At 35.7% G+C, this 15455-nt stretch overlaps 2 protein-coding genes across 8 annotated transcripts in view; both read right to left on the bottom strand.

Moving 5' to 3' along the window:
* Window positions 1–4411: 4411 nt before the first annotated feature.
* Window positions 4412–9974, bottom strand: LOC306884176 (uncharacterized protein). 7 transcript variants are annotated; one of them, XR_013785421.1, is made up of 6 exons: window positions 9756–9798; window positions 8438–9262; window positions 8138–8279; window positions 7355–7447; window positions 7096–7195; window positions 4412–5216 (listed from the first exon to the last, which is right to left on the bottom strand). XR_013785421.1 is itself a non-coding variant. In XM_079439896.1 (5 exons), the coding sequence occupies exons 2-5, from the start codon at window positions 9158–9160 to the stop codon at window positions 5090–5092; spliced, it is 1092 nt and encodes a 363-aa protein (XP_079296022.1). In that variant the 5' UTR covers window positions 9161–9262; window positions 9756–9974; the 3' UTR covers window positions 4412–5089. The 7 variants fall into 7 exon arrangements, 4 of the variants coding, with proteins under 4 accessions (XP_079296022.1, XP_079296023.1, XP_079296021.1 ...); XR_013785422.1 differs by having other exon boundaries at window positions 4413–5216; window positions 9655–9791; XR_013785420.1 differs by lacking the exon at window positions 7355–7447 and having other exon boundaries at window positions 8012–8279.
* Window positions 9975–10689: 715 nt separating this feature from the next.
* The window catches only part of LOC306884605 (low density lipoprotein receptor adapter protein 1-B-like), a 45550-nt gene continuing 40784 nt past the window's right edge, over window positions 10690–15455 (bottom strand). The window contains exon 9 of the mRNA XM_079440605.1: window positions 10690–11580. Within this exon, the coding sequence (XP_079296731.1) occupies window positions 11451–11580 (130 nt within the window). The 3' untranslated portion in view covers window positions 10690–11450. The remainder of the gene's footprint in view (window positions 11581–15455) is intronic.

The following is a 15455-nucleotide window of genomic DNA, read 5'->3' as shown; positions in this document are numbered from 1 at the left end:
TTATAACAGTGATTTTATAGCATCTCCATAAGCAACTTATGAACAGTACTGTTTAAGAGTTTAATAAGCCCATTAGTGGTTTTACGCTGCCATCTAGTGGTTATAAATGCCTATTTCTCATACAACACTGTGTTTTTGAGCTTTTTAACTGTAATAGTGTTATTTTTTGCCCAGTCTCTGTTAAATTATCACATTTTTTTGATAATTATTGACCTAGAGAGTCTAAAGAACAGCACTGCAATGATTTGATTGATTTTGAGTTAAAAACTGAAAGCTAGTTGACAAAAGCATGTTTTTCAAAATAATATCAATCTCAAAATTATTAAACTAGCCTATTAATACTCTATAAGCATATTTACATACACACAAAAACACACATGCACACACACATAGAAATGAAATGGTCAAACCATCACAATAACAATCATAAAGCCTGCTTACACACATACACACACACACACACACACACACAAACACACTTGTATTCACACACACACACAGAAAAACACTTGTATACACACACACACACACACACACACAAACACACTTGTATACACACACACACACACACACACACACAGAAAAACACTTGTATACACACACACACACACACACACACACACACACACACAGAAACAGTCATACACAGACATACATGCACACACATTTTGTTGCAGATGCAGATATTTCAAATAAGTGATAGGTAACAAAGCCTATTGCACTTATTCAGTTTTTAAGAGTTTAGATGTCATTTTTAGGTTTCACTGTAATCATAATCTGGCAAAATTATAAAAGCTGATATGTCTGTATGAACAAAATGGTAAACTTTGACTCAATGAGGTTTAAAATGTTATAACAGTGATTTTATAATGTTTTAACTTGAATCCTTCAGTAGCCATTGAACAGTGCTGTTTTACAGCTTAATAAGGCCATTAGTGGTCTTCCGCTGCCATCTAGTGGTTATAAATGCCAATTTCTCATACAACACTGTGTTTTTAAGCTTTATAACTATTATAGTGTTATTTTTGGCCCAGTCTCTCTTAAATTATAAACATTTTTTGATAATTATTGATCCAGAGACTCCAGAGAACATCACTGCTGTGGTTTGATCGAGATTGAGCAAAAAAACAGAGACAAGTTAGCAAAAGTATGTTTTTAACACATTTGTAAATAATTAATGAACGATTTGATTGACAGCATTAGTCCAAGAGGCAAAGTTGTTCAGAATGAGGGGATCTATCAGATGATATGAAGATGTAGTGTATAAGTGAATGTTATTAATATTTTATTGCAATTTGAGGTCATTTCCCTTAGAAATACTGTTTCAGAAGCCCTTCTTCACTGTTAAAGCACCACCTATGGTCCGATCTCCATGAAACTTTTCATGCTTATTAACGGTCATGTGTCACATGTTTTCACCAACATTCGTAAAGTTTCAAGTTTTTGTTTACATTTTATAGGCTGTTGGGTTTTTGTGGCCACGTGTCCTTTTTTAAATGAGCCAATTATAGCTAACCAAAGGACAAAATTCAACATGTTTTCGATAACTATTGATCTAGAGAGTCCAGAGATTATTACAGCAGTGGTTTGATCGAGATTGACCAAAAAACCAGAGACTAGTTCGCAAAAGTAGGTTTTAGACATATTTCTGAATAATTAATGAACGATTTGATTGACATCTTTGGTCCAAGAGGCAAAGTTGTTCAGAATGAGGAGATCTATCATATGATATGCATTATTTGTGGATATGTAAAACACCACGTGATCACTAGGCCAAAAATGTCGTTAGCGCCAACTTGTGGCCGATTTCTTTCAAAATTCTTACAGACCTTTGGGGTCATGAGTCAAACATGGCCACCGAGTTTCATTCCGATCGACCTCCGTTAACCTTGTCTAATAAGTGCTCAAATTTTAATGGCCGATGGCGGCCATGTTTTTTTAGATACGCGAATGTCGTCATAGATTTTTCAGCCACGTCGGACAAAGACACAGCATACCAAGTTTCAAGTCGATCGGACTAACGGTTACCCAGTTACAGTTTTTTCGATCTTATAGCGCCACCAAGTGGCAGATCAGTGGTATTTTTTGTTGTTTGACCAAAGTTCCTACTGCTATATATATGTACCAAATTTGGTGAAGATATCTCATTTCGTTCACGAGTTATAGGATTTTTCGTAAAATAGGCCCTCGACTTTTAAACGTTTTTGGGCCCCATTACAAAAGTGAGTGGATGTTTCAAAGATTTTTTTGATAATTATTAATAAGCCCTAGACAGAGAACATTTCGGCAGTAGATTGGTTGCGATTGGGTGAAAAACCTACGACTAGTTCACCAAAGTAGGTTTTAAACCTAATTGCGAATAGTTAAATAACGGTTTGATTGACAGAAATGATCCTAGAGACAAAGTTGTTCAGAATGATGACATCTATCATGTGATATGAATGACTTATGTATTTGTGAATATCTAAGATGTTTTTTTTACAGTTAATTTCATGTACAGTTGAAATATTGTGTTTTTGATGGCTTTTCTGACTGTTATAGCGCCACCTATGGTCCGATCTTGATGAAACTTTTCTTGCTTGTTCACAGTCATGTGACACATGTTTTCACCAACTTTCGTAAAGTTTCAAGTTTTCGTTTAGGTTTTATAGGCTGTTGGGTATGTGTGGCCACACCTCTTTTTTGAAATTAGCCAATTATGGCTAACCAAAGGACAAAATTCAACATTTTTTCGATAACTATTGATCTAGAGAGTCCAGAGATTATTACTGCAGTGGTTTGATCGAAATTGAGTGAAAAACCAGAGACTAGTTCGCAAAAGTAGGTTTTAGACATATTTCTGAATAATTAATGAACGATTTGATTGACAGCTTTGGTCCAAGAGGAAAAGTTGTTCATTATGAGGAGATCTATCAGATGATATGCATTATGTGTGGATATGTAAAACACCACGTGATTACAGAGCCAAAAATCTCGTTAGCGCCAACTTGTGGCCGATTTCTTTCAAAATTCTTACAGACCTTTAGGGCCATGAGTCGAACATGCCCACCGAGTTTTGTTCCGATCGACCTCCGTTAACCTTGTCTAATTGGTGCTTGAAATGTTTTGGCCAATGGCGGCCATGTTTTTTGAGATACGTGAATGTCCTCATATACACTTGTGCCCCTTTGGACCAAGATGCTGCATACCAATTTTGAAGCCGATCGGACCAACGGTTGCCTAGTTATAACCATTTATATGTTTTTTCTGTCTTATAGCGCCCCTAAGTGGCAGAGCTTCGCAATTTTTTTTATTTGACCAAAGATTGAGCTCGTACATACTTGTACCGAGTTTGGTGAATATAGCTCATTCCGTTCCAGAGCTATACTTCCAACAACATTTGGCTAACGTTAGCATAGACGCTAATTGGAGTACTGTATCGGCCGAAAATCAAAATTGCAACTTTTTTTTGATAATTATTGATATTCAGTGTCCACAGAATATTTCTGCACTGGTTTGGTTCCGATCAGGCGAAAAACCTAGGACTAGTTCGCAAAAGTAGGTCTGGGATATAGGTCAATTTTAGGGCAAGAAGGAAGCGTCGCAGCTCAAAAATTTCGGACTCCACTTTTGTTCGGGCTAACCCAAGGATTGCAACGATGTAAAGTTTTTGAGTCTACGACACACGGTTTACGACTGTGGGCCAAAAATGTCTGAAATTTTAGGTTTTTGCGCTGTAGCGCCCCCGTTTGGCCGATTTGGCCGATTCTTTGTATCTGAGTAGCGAGCAAGACTACTACCTTCTGACCAAGTTTCAGCTCTCTAGCCCTTACGGTTTGGGCTGCACGATTCGTTTTAAGGCAGAATAATAATAATAATAATAATAAAAATCTTAACAAATACAATAGGGTTTCTGCACTACGTGCACGAACCCCTAATAATAATAATAAAAATCCTAACAAATACAATAGGGTTTCTGCACTACGTGCACGAACCCCTAATAATAATAATAATAATAAAAATCTTAACAAATACAATAGGGTTTCTGCACTACGTGCACGAACCCCTAATAATAATAAAAATCCTAACAAATACAATAGGGTTTCTGCACTACGTGCACGAACCCCTAATAAATGAACTAAACAGATCTACATTGAAGTGAATCAACATTGACCGCTATTTCGGGCATCCAAGACCAAGTACTATCTAATAGGGAATCCTGAAATCTCAAAAACTGCTTGATTAATTCACAATTAAATTACATATATTTCAAATCATCAAGAAAATCCAAAATAAGTATAACTGATATCATGAAATTACTGTGTATATTATTGTAACCAGATGAAAATGTACTATTTCCCAACACTTACTGTTTTATAAAATAACCAGCAGCTATGGAAAAAATAAATAACATGATCAGAGTCAGACAAATACAGTAAATTGTTTAATTTAAATGTATAAAGTTTATAAAACTGTTTTAAGCAAATGTAACAAATGAACAAAACCAATCAAAAGGACACAACATACATGCTCGTCAACAATATTTTTCTGCTCACAAATATAAAATCTGTCCCTTTATATGCATTTAATGCTTAAAAATTAATTAGTTTACAAAATAGCTAAAGAAACACTGCAACGTTTGCCCTCAACAAAGCAAACTACCATGTAACAATATACAACAAAAAAAGAAAATGGCTAACAAATCAAATATACAGCAAATTAGACAAATTTGTCTGGCGATTGAAAAACTGTACAGCAGCTGCAAAGGTGAATAAGTGCTGGTTAAAGAACTAAACTCAACTGAGAATATTAATCCTGCATAATTGCACACATAAATATCAAACCATACATCGTTGAATCCTACAAGCATCAAAATACAAATATACATCATCTATTTATACATAGATCTCTTTTTACATGACATCAACACCTCTAGGATGAAACATGCAGTACAAACACACACCACACACTGTGAAATCACACAAAAACAGATTCTCAGCGAGCAACTAACCAGCAGCACGAATCAATGATCCTCACCTTTATACCGATGACAGAGAGAGAAGTTATGAAACGACAACAAATATATAGAACAATGAAAGTAAAAAGTAAATCAGAGCACTGGGCTCCTGTGGAAGAAATCTGGCACTTTAGCAAAGCGTCGATAGGAAAGATGGCTTCTTTTTTGCCACTCGTCAAGGGAGATGAACTGACATCTGGGATGGGACTGAAGATAATTCCTACAAACAAGAGAGAAGAGGAAAAAAAGAACCCATAATGAATGAAGGAAGACTGTAGAACTGGGAAAACCACAGGTTTTACTCCTCTGAGAACTAACTAGATATTCATGAACAGAACTGCAACTCCTGCTTTCAAGAAGTTGACACGCTTCTCTGTAATATGATACATCAGAATTATATCAGATGTTATTTATTTGGCCAAAAAAGTAATATGAAATTCCGATAGCTTGTAAATCATTGGGATCTTTAACAGTATAACAGGCTACTTACAAAATTGCAAAATGGACTTTATTTCTCTAAATCAGAGGTTCCTGGGGACCCACTGTCCTGAAGAGTTTTTCTCCAACCGGCTTCAGCACACCTGCCTGCAATTTTCAAGCAGTCTTGAGGAGCTTGATTGGCTGCTTCCGGTGTGTTTAATTAGGGTTGTAGCTAAACTCTTCAGGATAGTGGGTCCCAAGGAAAAGGGTTGAAGACCTCTGCTCCAAATAATGTGTCTGAGTAAGATTTAAATGCTTAGTGTTATGATCAAAGTTCTGTAGTTTCAAAAACATACAAAGCAACACAATTATGACTGAGAGATGAATAAACATTCATCAAAAGCATAATGATATCATATTTGATACATACATTTGAACATGATTTTTCAAAAAAAAAAAAAAAAGGTTCTTGGGTAATCAAGTAAACCTAAGATTGGTCAGTCCATCAAGTGTTCATCTTGAAATATTACAATATAAAAGTTTTTCATTTATGCATTTAGCAGACGCTTTTATCCAAAGCGACTTACATTGAATTCAAGTTACAGTTTTTACATTTTACCAGCTCTTGCTTACCCTGGGAATCGAACCCATGACCTTGGCGTTGCTAGCGCCATACTCTACTATTCGAGCTACAGGAAAGCTACATAATGCAACTAAACTGTTTCTAAAAATAAAGATTTCACAGCAAAAAGACACATGAACCAGAACCTCAAATTATACTACAAGTTGCTAAAAAAAAAAGCTATCAATTAAACTATCAATTAGACGACAGAAAGTATGTAGTAAATTGTGTTCAACAGGTATTTAAAGTTAAGAGCATCTGGTCTCCTCGATGGGATCTTACGGTGTTACACATTTTTAGTCTGAAAGCTCCCTCTAGTGGAGGGGCTCTGTTAATAGACATACAAAAAGATTACTTTTACACGTACAGTACTGGTCAAAAGTCTGGAATCATAAGGATTTTATGTTTTTGAAATAAGTCTCTTATTCTTACAAAGGCCTCATTTGACCAAAATACAAAAAAATAGTATTCAGCATCACATTATCCTTCAGAAATCATTCTAACATGTTGATTTGCTGCTGAAGAAACATTTATTTTTATTATGCATGCTAAAAAACTTCAGAAATCTTTCTAATATGTTGATTTGCTGCTGAAGAAACATTTATTTTTATTATGCATGTTAAAAACCGTTTTTGCATGTATTACATAAATGGTACAATGAACGGCAATCAATTTGCAGGTATGATGTAAGTGAGCCAGATTTTAGAAACGATGATCAACAATCTGGCTACATATAAGACTAAATCAAGAAGGCAAACATGAAAAGTATAAATAAAATCGTATTGCATGATAAAATACTATTTATTCAAATTTATATTTTCATGTGACTTTCGATTTATATTTGGGCACTACCGGCTTATATTATTTACCCACGCATAAAAAACATCCAAATGCATTATGATAGTGATAACTGGGTGAAAAACGTGCTAAACTGTCATACAAATAATGCCCCAGTGCAAAAGATTCTTATTGAGTCTAAAAACAGGCTTCATTTTCTAAGCAAGGTTTCTTTTAATTTGGGGTAAAACGTGTTCTTGACAAGTTTCATGACATTTACCTCCGTGTGAGGTCTGAGGGGTGTTGCCAGTGTGGCCCGGTCTTTCCAGTTTGATGACTGGCCACAGTGTTCATCAAAGAATGGAGCTCAGTGATGACACCTGCCAACATAGACATGTTGCTATAATGTTTGTCAAAACACTTTCTCATATCTTAGTACACAGAAACAGTTCCACCAAAAATGAAAATTTAGGGCATCCAAGATAGAGTTTGTTTCTTCATCAGATTTGGAGAAATGTAGCATTGCATCACTTGCTCACCAATGGATGCTCTGCAGTGAATGGGTGCCGTCAGAATGAGAGCTGATTAAACCATCACAATAATCCACACCACTCCAGTCCATCGATTAATATCTTGTAAAGCAAAAAGCAGAGCGTTTATAAGAAACTATAAACCATATCAATACCAGTCCATAATCCATAATAAAACTTGTCTCTCACATCAAAATCTGTTTTGCTTGCAAGCGGTGCTTGATTTATGCATATTTCTCTCCTGATTCGGACAAGACTACTTGTTCACTACATAAAGCAATACTATGTTTAGGTGACTAAGTGTATTTTAGCTGTAAACAACGGTTTGACGTTAAAATGTCTTGATGGATTTGTTTCTAATAAATATGCAGCTTTTCACTTCACAAGACACTGATGTACTGGAGTGGTGTGGATTATTGTGATGGTTTAATCAGCTCTCATTCTGACGGCACCCATTCACTGCAGAGGATGCATTGGTGAGCAAGTGATGCAATGCTACATTTCTCCAAATCTATTCTGATGAAGAAACAAACTCATCTACATCTTGGATGGCCTGAGGATGAGTAAATGCTCAGCAAATTCTCATTTTTAGGTGAATTATTACTACTATAACTATAAGTGATCATTGGTAAGTTTGACTTGTCAAAATGTGAACAGTATGCCTACCAGAACTTGTTTATAGGAGCATCATGGCCAGTTCAACACAGCAACTTGGATTCAGCCAATAATGGGAGATCTTTTTTACAGGTTTGGCACACAATTACACACCTTGAACGAAACAGAACCGTTTACCGTTTGCCGCTCCTTTCTCTTTCATATGTCTTTTTACGGACTCGACATATGTCTTCTTCCGTCTCTCCCACTCCGCTTCATAAATCACCACAGGTTTGCTGGTGGTCGTGGTGTTGTCTGGAACAACCACCTTGGACTTCACCTGCTCAGTGGGTAAAGTGACAATTTGATACAGTGGGAGCACACATGGCTGATGAGTGACCAAATGCACAAGCTGAATAGACAACATTAGGGCCAGATGCAGAAAACATGGAGAGAATAATAAAAATGTCACAAGTGCATAAAGGATGGAGCTCAAACCTGGACCTGAAGGGGTAGTGTGCTCTCAAAGCTCTCTGTGGTGGTTTCTTCTTTTCTCAGAGACACCTCAGGCTCTGCCTGTTGACTGACAGACTCTCCTTTTTCCTCTTTCACTGGGACAACTGTTTCTGGGGGTGTGATGTGGGATTTTGATTCATGGATTGGGATAAAATGATGTGAGATCTCACCTTTCACAGGCCCCTGAGAGCCAACTAAAGAAACAGAACTGCAAATATTAAAGTTTAGAGACGTGCGCAGTGATATTTCAGCCACAGGATCCTCTCTGTCCCATTTCAGAACCGATATCGGGGAGGGAAGGCTCTCCCGGTCTTGATCTATCCAGTTCTGTTTGCAGTTGGACAGAGGGGTGGACACGACAGGGGTCACAGGCTGATTGACCTTTGACCGAGGCGGTGTGACGTCTTTTGATATTATTAGTGGCTGCAGAGGTGTCAGTCCCTGGACTCTGGTTAGAGAGTTCACAGAAAAGTATCCCTGATCCGGGGAAAATGTTCTTGTGATGCATCGTCTTTTAGGAGGGGTCTCATAGGTCTCATCGAAACATGAATCTTCCAGCCGTCTTTTATATGCTCTGGCTTCTTTATTGGAAATGTGTACTTGAATGTTGTAAACCGCTCTGTTGGCATTGTACTGCTGCTTGGAGCTCACCATGTGTGAGTACACTGATAGTGGTTTTAAATGAAAAGATGAATCATCAGACATTGTTATTCAAACTGAAGTCAATCCGGACTGGAAGAGGAAAAAGGAGTGTCTGGTCAGTTTTATCCCAGCAGGAGATTGAGGTCTTGGCCAAAGTGCATGAACCTGAGAAAGAATAATGTTATTCAGTAGTTTAGACAAATGCCGATTTTGATTGCATGGGGGTCATTAATACAAATTCACCGCCCTAAAACCAAATTGATGCATATTTAATGTCTCCTTTTGATGCAAACAAAGAAATGCATCAGGTCAAACCGATGCTCATGTTATTTAACGTTACGATAACCTAAAACTAATTGGTTCAAGTAAATACTTGCACGATTGACTTGCAAACAATCGATCGGATCGTCGTTTAAAACAACATAAAAGTGGGTTTTGGTGAAATGTCTGACATGCGCGTGCTAGGAGTTTTTAAAAACCGTCAAATACACCATTTTCTAAATTGACAATTATGGTAATGGAAGAATTTAGTGTGCATTACTACTTTGAAAATGTACCTGTCGGATACAATAAGAGGTCCCGCTTCGAAGTGCTACTCAATCGGCCATAAACTTCAGTTTTTCACATCATTGCTCGAGTTTGACAGAGAGCGGATTACACCTGATATTTATCACTTCTCAACCACACATCGTCTTCTGATTGGCTGGAAACCAGAACATGTGATTTAAAAAAAATATATATATATATATTCATATTATTTAAAATAGTTTAAAAATAGGCAAGTGAAGATAACTGACCTTATAATATAAAAATATAGGTATTTTTGAATCCTGCTAGTGAAAACGTGGGCCTCATGAATATTAATTAGGGGTCTGTCAGTTCTCCTGCCTGATTGGCTCGAAGGAAGACGTTCGTTAACTAGTGGCTTAACAAGAATTAAAGGTGTTTTGTGTAATTTTTTTGACGTTAAAATGCTGTCTATCCCATGTGCAGAGACGACTACGATTTACAACACGTGTTATTATGAATATTAATAAATGACTCGTGAAAACCACGTGACAGTGCCGCTTATTCATTAACACCTGAATAATGACTTGTATTAGCCACTAAAATTAAATCACACAAAGAAAATTAAAATATAAAAAAAATATTATTTAGACTCAAATTCCAGTGCTAACCTTATTTTCGTCCCAGAGCAAAATGAGTATAATCATAATGGCACTGCATTGGTTTCACCACTAGAGTCATGTCAACTCAAAACAGTAATCAACACAAAGCATGAAATTAATAATGCAAACAGAAACTAACACTGAGGTGTTATTCTACTAATGAAAACTTAAACCACAAAATAACTGCCAGCATTATTTTCAATCCATTATGATGATCATATACACACATATATATATATATGCTACACTTAAATTCAACCTGAAATTAATTCAGGTATATTTTAGAGCAAAGGAATAAATGTAATATTACAAAACAGATTGGCATTTCCATAAAAGCATACCACGGATATTCATGGTAATACAATGTTTTTGCTTTTTAAACACAATATAGTACCATGATACCACGAATAATACCGTCAGATACTGTGACATCCATAGTGCTTTATAGTAACCTGATGAAGAATGAACAATAACCATAGCATAAGCAGAACGATCCTCAAACCAGAAGCTTTAGAAAGAGACACCGAGAGAAATGCAAAAATACATTTTAATAGAAAAAAATAAGATTGTCTCGTTTAAATACCCTGCCTTCTCTTTTTTGTCCATTATTGTATGCTTTATGTGTACTTATCCATTCGTTTTCATACATCGGAGGGCAGACAACTCACATATACAACACCTTCACCACTTCAAAAAACACAATCCAGCTCAAACATCATGTTATTTAGTATATCCAGCTCCACACAAACCTCAAACATCATGTTATTTAGTATGTATTACCACCTGATCTCGCAGTAGGCCTTCGAGTTCAGACATTCGAGTGCATAGAATTGCAAAGCTCACCTCAGCAAAAAAAATTATAATAATTGAGCAAATATTATACAGTTATTGTCATACACACACATTTTATATTCATATACATACAAAAAAAGAAAAGCAAGATATGGGAAGTAACAGAAAACTTTAAATGTCAATATACTTAGACATAATTCGGGGGGGGGGGGAAATAAAATAAAAAAAAAGAAAGAAAAGAAAAGTATTGCTTTGGTCTGTGCTTTTGTTGAAGTCATCTCATTGGGTTTGCCGAAGCGCATGTCAACTCAAGGACGGCCGCGGAATCAGCTGCAGCCGCCAGAGGGCGCCGGTGAGACGCGCAGCGAGCTCGTTCCTCCGAGAACTGCCGATCAGAACCCGAACGCGTCCTCGGCTTCGGCTTTGTCCCAGTTGCTAGGCGACAAGCACTCTTCAGGGTTGTAGTCCTGAGGGTTTACCCCAATGTCCAGCATCTGGGGGTTAGTGCGAGACTCAGCGAGTCTTGAGAGAAACACACACAGAGAGAATGAGTTAAACACGGGCAGCAAACATCTTCACAACATCAGTAGCGGTTCAGATCATAGAGAGAGCAGGGAATACATGCAAAACACCAGAAACAACACTTTAAAGATGCATGGTATATTTCTGATCTGGAGCTCTTCGTTACATTTTAAAGACATGATAAAATAAGATTTGTAATCCCGCATGGCATAATGAACACGATTGTATAAACATTAGACATAAAAAGGTTCAAATGTAAAAAGAAATTCTAAATTATATATATATTATATACACATACATATACATACACACATACACACACACATATATATATATATATATATTTAAAATAATAAAATAGGCCTATATTAAACTATATTTCATTTAATGTTTATATACACACTTAAAATAATTTTAAGAATAATAAAAAAAAATTATACTATAAAAATGATGAGAAAATCTAAAATTAATAGCTTAATAATTAAGAACATTTTGAAATACTGTAATATCATAGGAATAATAGTAAAAGAACATACAAATGGTGTGGTGTGTGCATAATGGGAATCACAAAGAGGTTGTTTTTGTCATTTTTAATTATAATTAAGTTTTAATATGATGAGAAATAAAGGCTGGACACTGTGAAATAATACAAAGAAAACAAAGACAGTATGTCTTTCTATTGCATTGCACATATATAGTGATCAGTCTGATTTGTGAACTGATGTCTTTTTAATGAATCTTTCAAAAAGAACCAAACATCATTGATGTTTTGAGTCATCAGTTTAAATTAGTCTAATGCTGACAACTTGTGGTAAATGATTCCCACGTTCACAACAGAGTTTTGTTACTTCTTCAATTTTTATACAATAATTATTATTTTAGAACAGCAGCTTCCTCTGAATGTACCAAGAGAATCATTAACTGAATCCTACAGTGGAGTTGTTACATGCTTTATGACTCCCATTCCTAGACAGAAAAACTGCACAAAATGTAGTGTTTTATTCTTTACTACCCTAAATATAGAGACAGTACTCTGTGGTTGAATGTCACATGATGTGAAATCAAACCGCTGAGGAGCTGGAATGAAAACTGTGCTGTGGAAAATAACAAAACAGGAACATCTCTGGGAATATTACTACAGTAACACTGCAACACAGCCTCAATGCACTTCAGTCACGCTAGATGCCATATGTTTCTGAAAAACGGTCTCTCAAAGGCAGCATTTATTTGATCAACAGTATAGTAAAAACTAATATTTTGAAATATAGTTTGAACTGTTTTCTATTTGAATATAAATGTAATTTATTCCTGTGATCAAAGCTGAATTTATCATCATTACTCCAGTCCTCAGCATCACATGATCCTTCAGAAATTCAGAAGATTTGCTGCTCAAGAAACATTTATCATAAACCTTGAAAACAGTTGTGCAGCTTTACATTTTTGTGTAAACCATTTTTACAGGATCCTTCATGAATAAAAAGTTCAAAATAACAGCATTTATTTGACATAAATCTTTAGTATACATTATATATATTCTGATCAATTTAATGCATCCTTTCTAAACTAAAGTATTAATTACTTTAACAAAAACCTCAAACTTTTAAAAGGTAGCGTTAAGTTGTGTTCCACTGATAAAATAACAACATGAAGATAAATAATTGATAAAACACCTTTTTAAACCTGTCAAATTCAGCTCTGTTTTTAGCAAGCCATTCTAGTGCATGTTGCTTTAAATGCTAATGAGCTCTGCTGACTCCGCCCCTCTCTTCCGTGGGGTGACCAGCAGTACTGTTTACTTCAGCTGCGAAACTGGCTAGTTAGCACATTATTAGGAAAGGCGTTTTGCAAAGATTCATAAACACCCTTATACTCACTTCTTCTGTAGCTGAGGCTGGATCACAAATGATTTGCACGAACATAGACACATTTATGTAGATCGAGAATCAGCGCATTCACTTCAAAGCGAAAGTAACGTTAATCCTCTGCATCTTCAGCAGCTCAGATGTTGGGAGTAAATGATGACTGCTATATTCATTATTACATCCAACAACAAAGCACTTCAATCGCTTAATCTGAGACATCTTGTCTTCCCCTGCACCGGAGGCAGACAGCTCACTCAGCTCACTCAGCTCACTCAGGGCGGGTCTAAGGTAACATGGTCTTGTCATTCAACTATCATGGGAGCGATCTGTGCAGAACTACGTCATTCTGACAGGAATCTCAGAACAGCCTGATTTGAGAAAGAGCGATTTTAAAATAGGGATTTAAATTTCATAATAGGATGGATGTGTACACACATTTATGTTCAAACAACATGTAAAGTGAATTTTCCATCCGATGACCCCTTTAAGTGTTTGTTTACCAACATTCTTCAAAATATCTTCTTTTGTGCTAAACTTAAGAAAGCAACTCAGGTTTGGAACAACTTGAGGGCGAGTATGATGACAGAATAAGGTTCACAGTAACAAACATTGTTGGAAACCGACGACTGATCACAAGATGAACTAGGAAAATATGAAGATGAATCCAAGTGATGTTTCTATAACTCTTGGCAAAGAACCCTGCCATGAAGTTCTCAAAATCCTATGGAAGAGGTGTGAGAACCGGACAGGGTTTTGAGCCGTGAGGAGGAACATGCATGACCTGCTACAGATGGAGAACTGGACTACAGCGGTAGATGATCATGGTGTTGTGACGGAGTGAATTATGACGGATGAGGACTACGGTACTGGCACATGTCACTACAGCTCAGGTGAACGACATTTTTACCTGTGTTGGACTCAAAACTATCCAGACTGCGGCTGAAGGAAGTAAACAACATCAGCATGAGAAAACAGAAGCAGTGACTCAGCGTAAGCTGCATGTTTAGTCAGCGTGTCTTGGTTCGCTGTTGCTATAATAGAACTTCCACATTGTGATCTTTTTATCAGCATTTTTTTAAAATGTCCTGATGGGGTTTATTGAGCAGCCATTGGTGTCAAAGGTTACCGCTGGGCTAATGTGAGGAAATGAGGTCAGAGGTACAGCGAACTAAAGATGACCTCTTGACCGTAAAGACAAAATCACTCTAAGATCCATTTCTTTGTAAGACTAAAGGCATTAAGAATTATTAGAATTATTATTATTGTTTGCTGAGGTAAGCATGACTACTACACACTTTAAAGATTTGAACAAATTCCCAAGTATTAAACTTAATTCAACTTTGACAAGCTTAAATTGCAACTATTAAAAATATCAGAAATAAAATAAAAATAAATATTAGATGAAAAACCTAAAGTTAAATGAAAACGACAAATGTTGGCTTGGCAACTAATTAAATAAATTTTTGTTTATTTTAAAAATGGTGTAAGATTTACAGGAAAAATTTTCAAATCAGAAATTGCTAGTAAATTTGACAAGTAAAAACAAAGAAACACGTTAAATTAAACGTGACATTTTGAGTAGAAATACTTGTATGGTATTTTCTTGTAAAATTACTTTTTGCAGTGCTAAAATTACTAAATAAAATGAATAAATAACATTTTACAAAAAGAAAAAAAAGAAAGTCAAATAGAAATTACTTTTTAAAAACTGACACAAATTAAACATGATATTTTGAGTAGAAATACTAGTATTGTATTTTCATAGAAAAGTCATTTTTGCAGTGTTGAAGTATAAAAATGACTAAATAAAAAATAATTATAAAAAAAACAACAACAAAAAACTAAGAAATAGACATTATTTTTTATTTTATTTTGTATTATTATTATTATATTTGCCAAATAGACATTATTTTTAAAAACTGACCAAAGTGCAAAATTACAAAACAAGCTAAAATAAAAATAACTGAAAATATAAGATTTAAAGCAAATTCAAAATATTAATAAATACTATAA

The sequence above is a fragment of the Barbus barbus genome, assembly GCF_936440315.1.
Source record: "Barbus barbus genome assembly, chromosome: 18".
Taxonomy (NCBI): Eukaryota; Metazoa; Chordata; class Actinopteri; order Cypriniformes; family Cyprinidae; genus Barbus; species Barbus barbus.
This window is presented reverse-complemented; position numbering and strand designations above follow the sequence as displayed.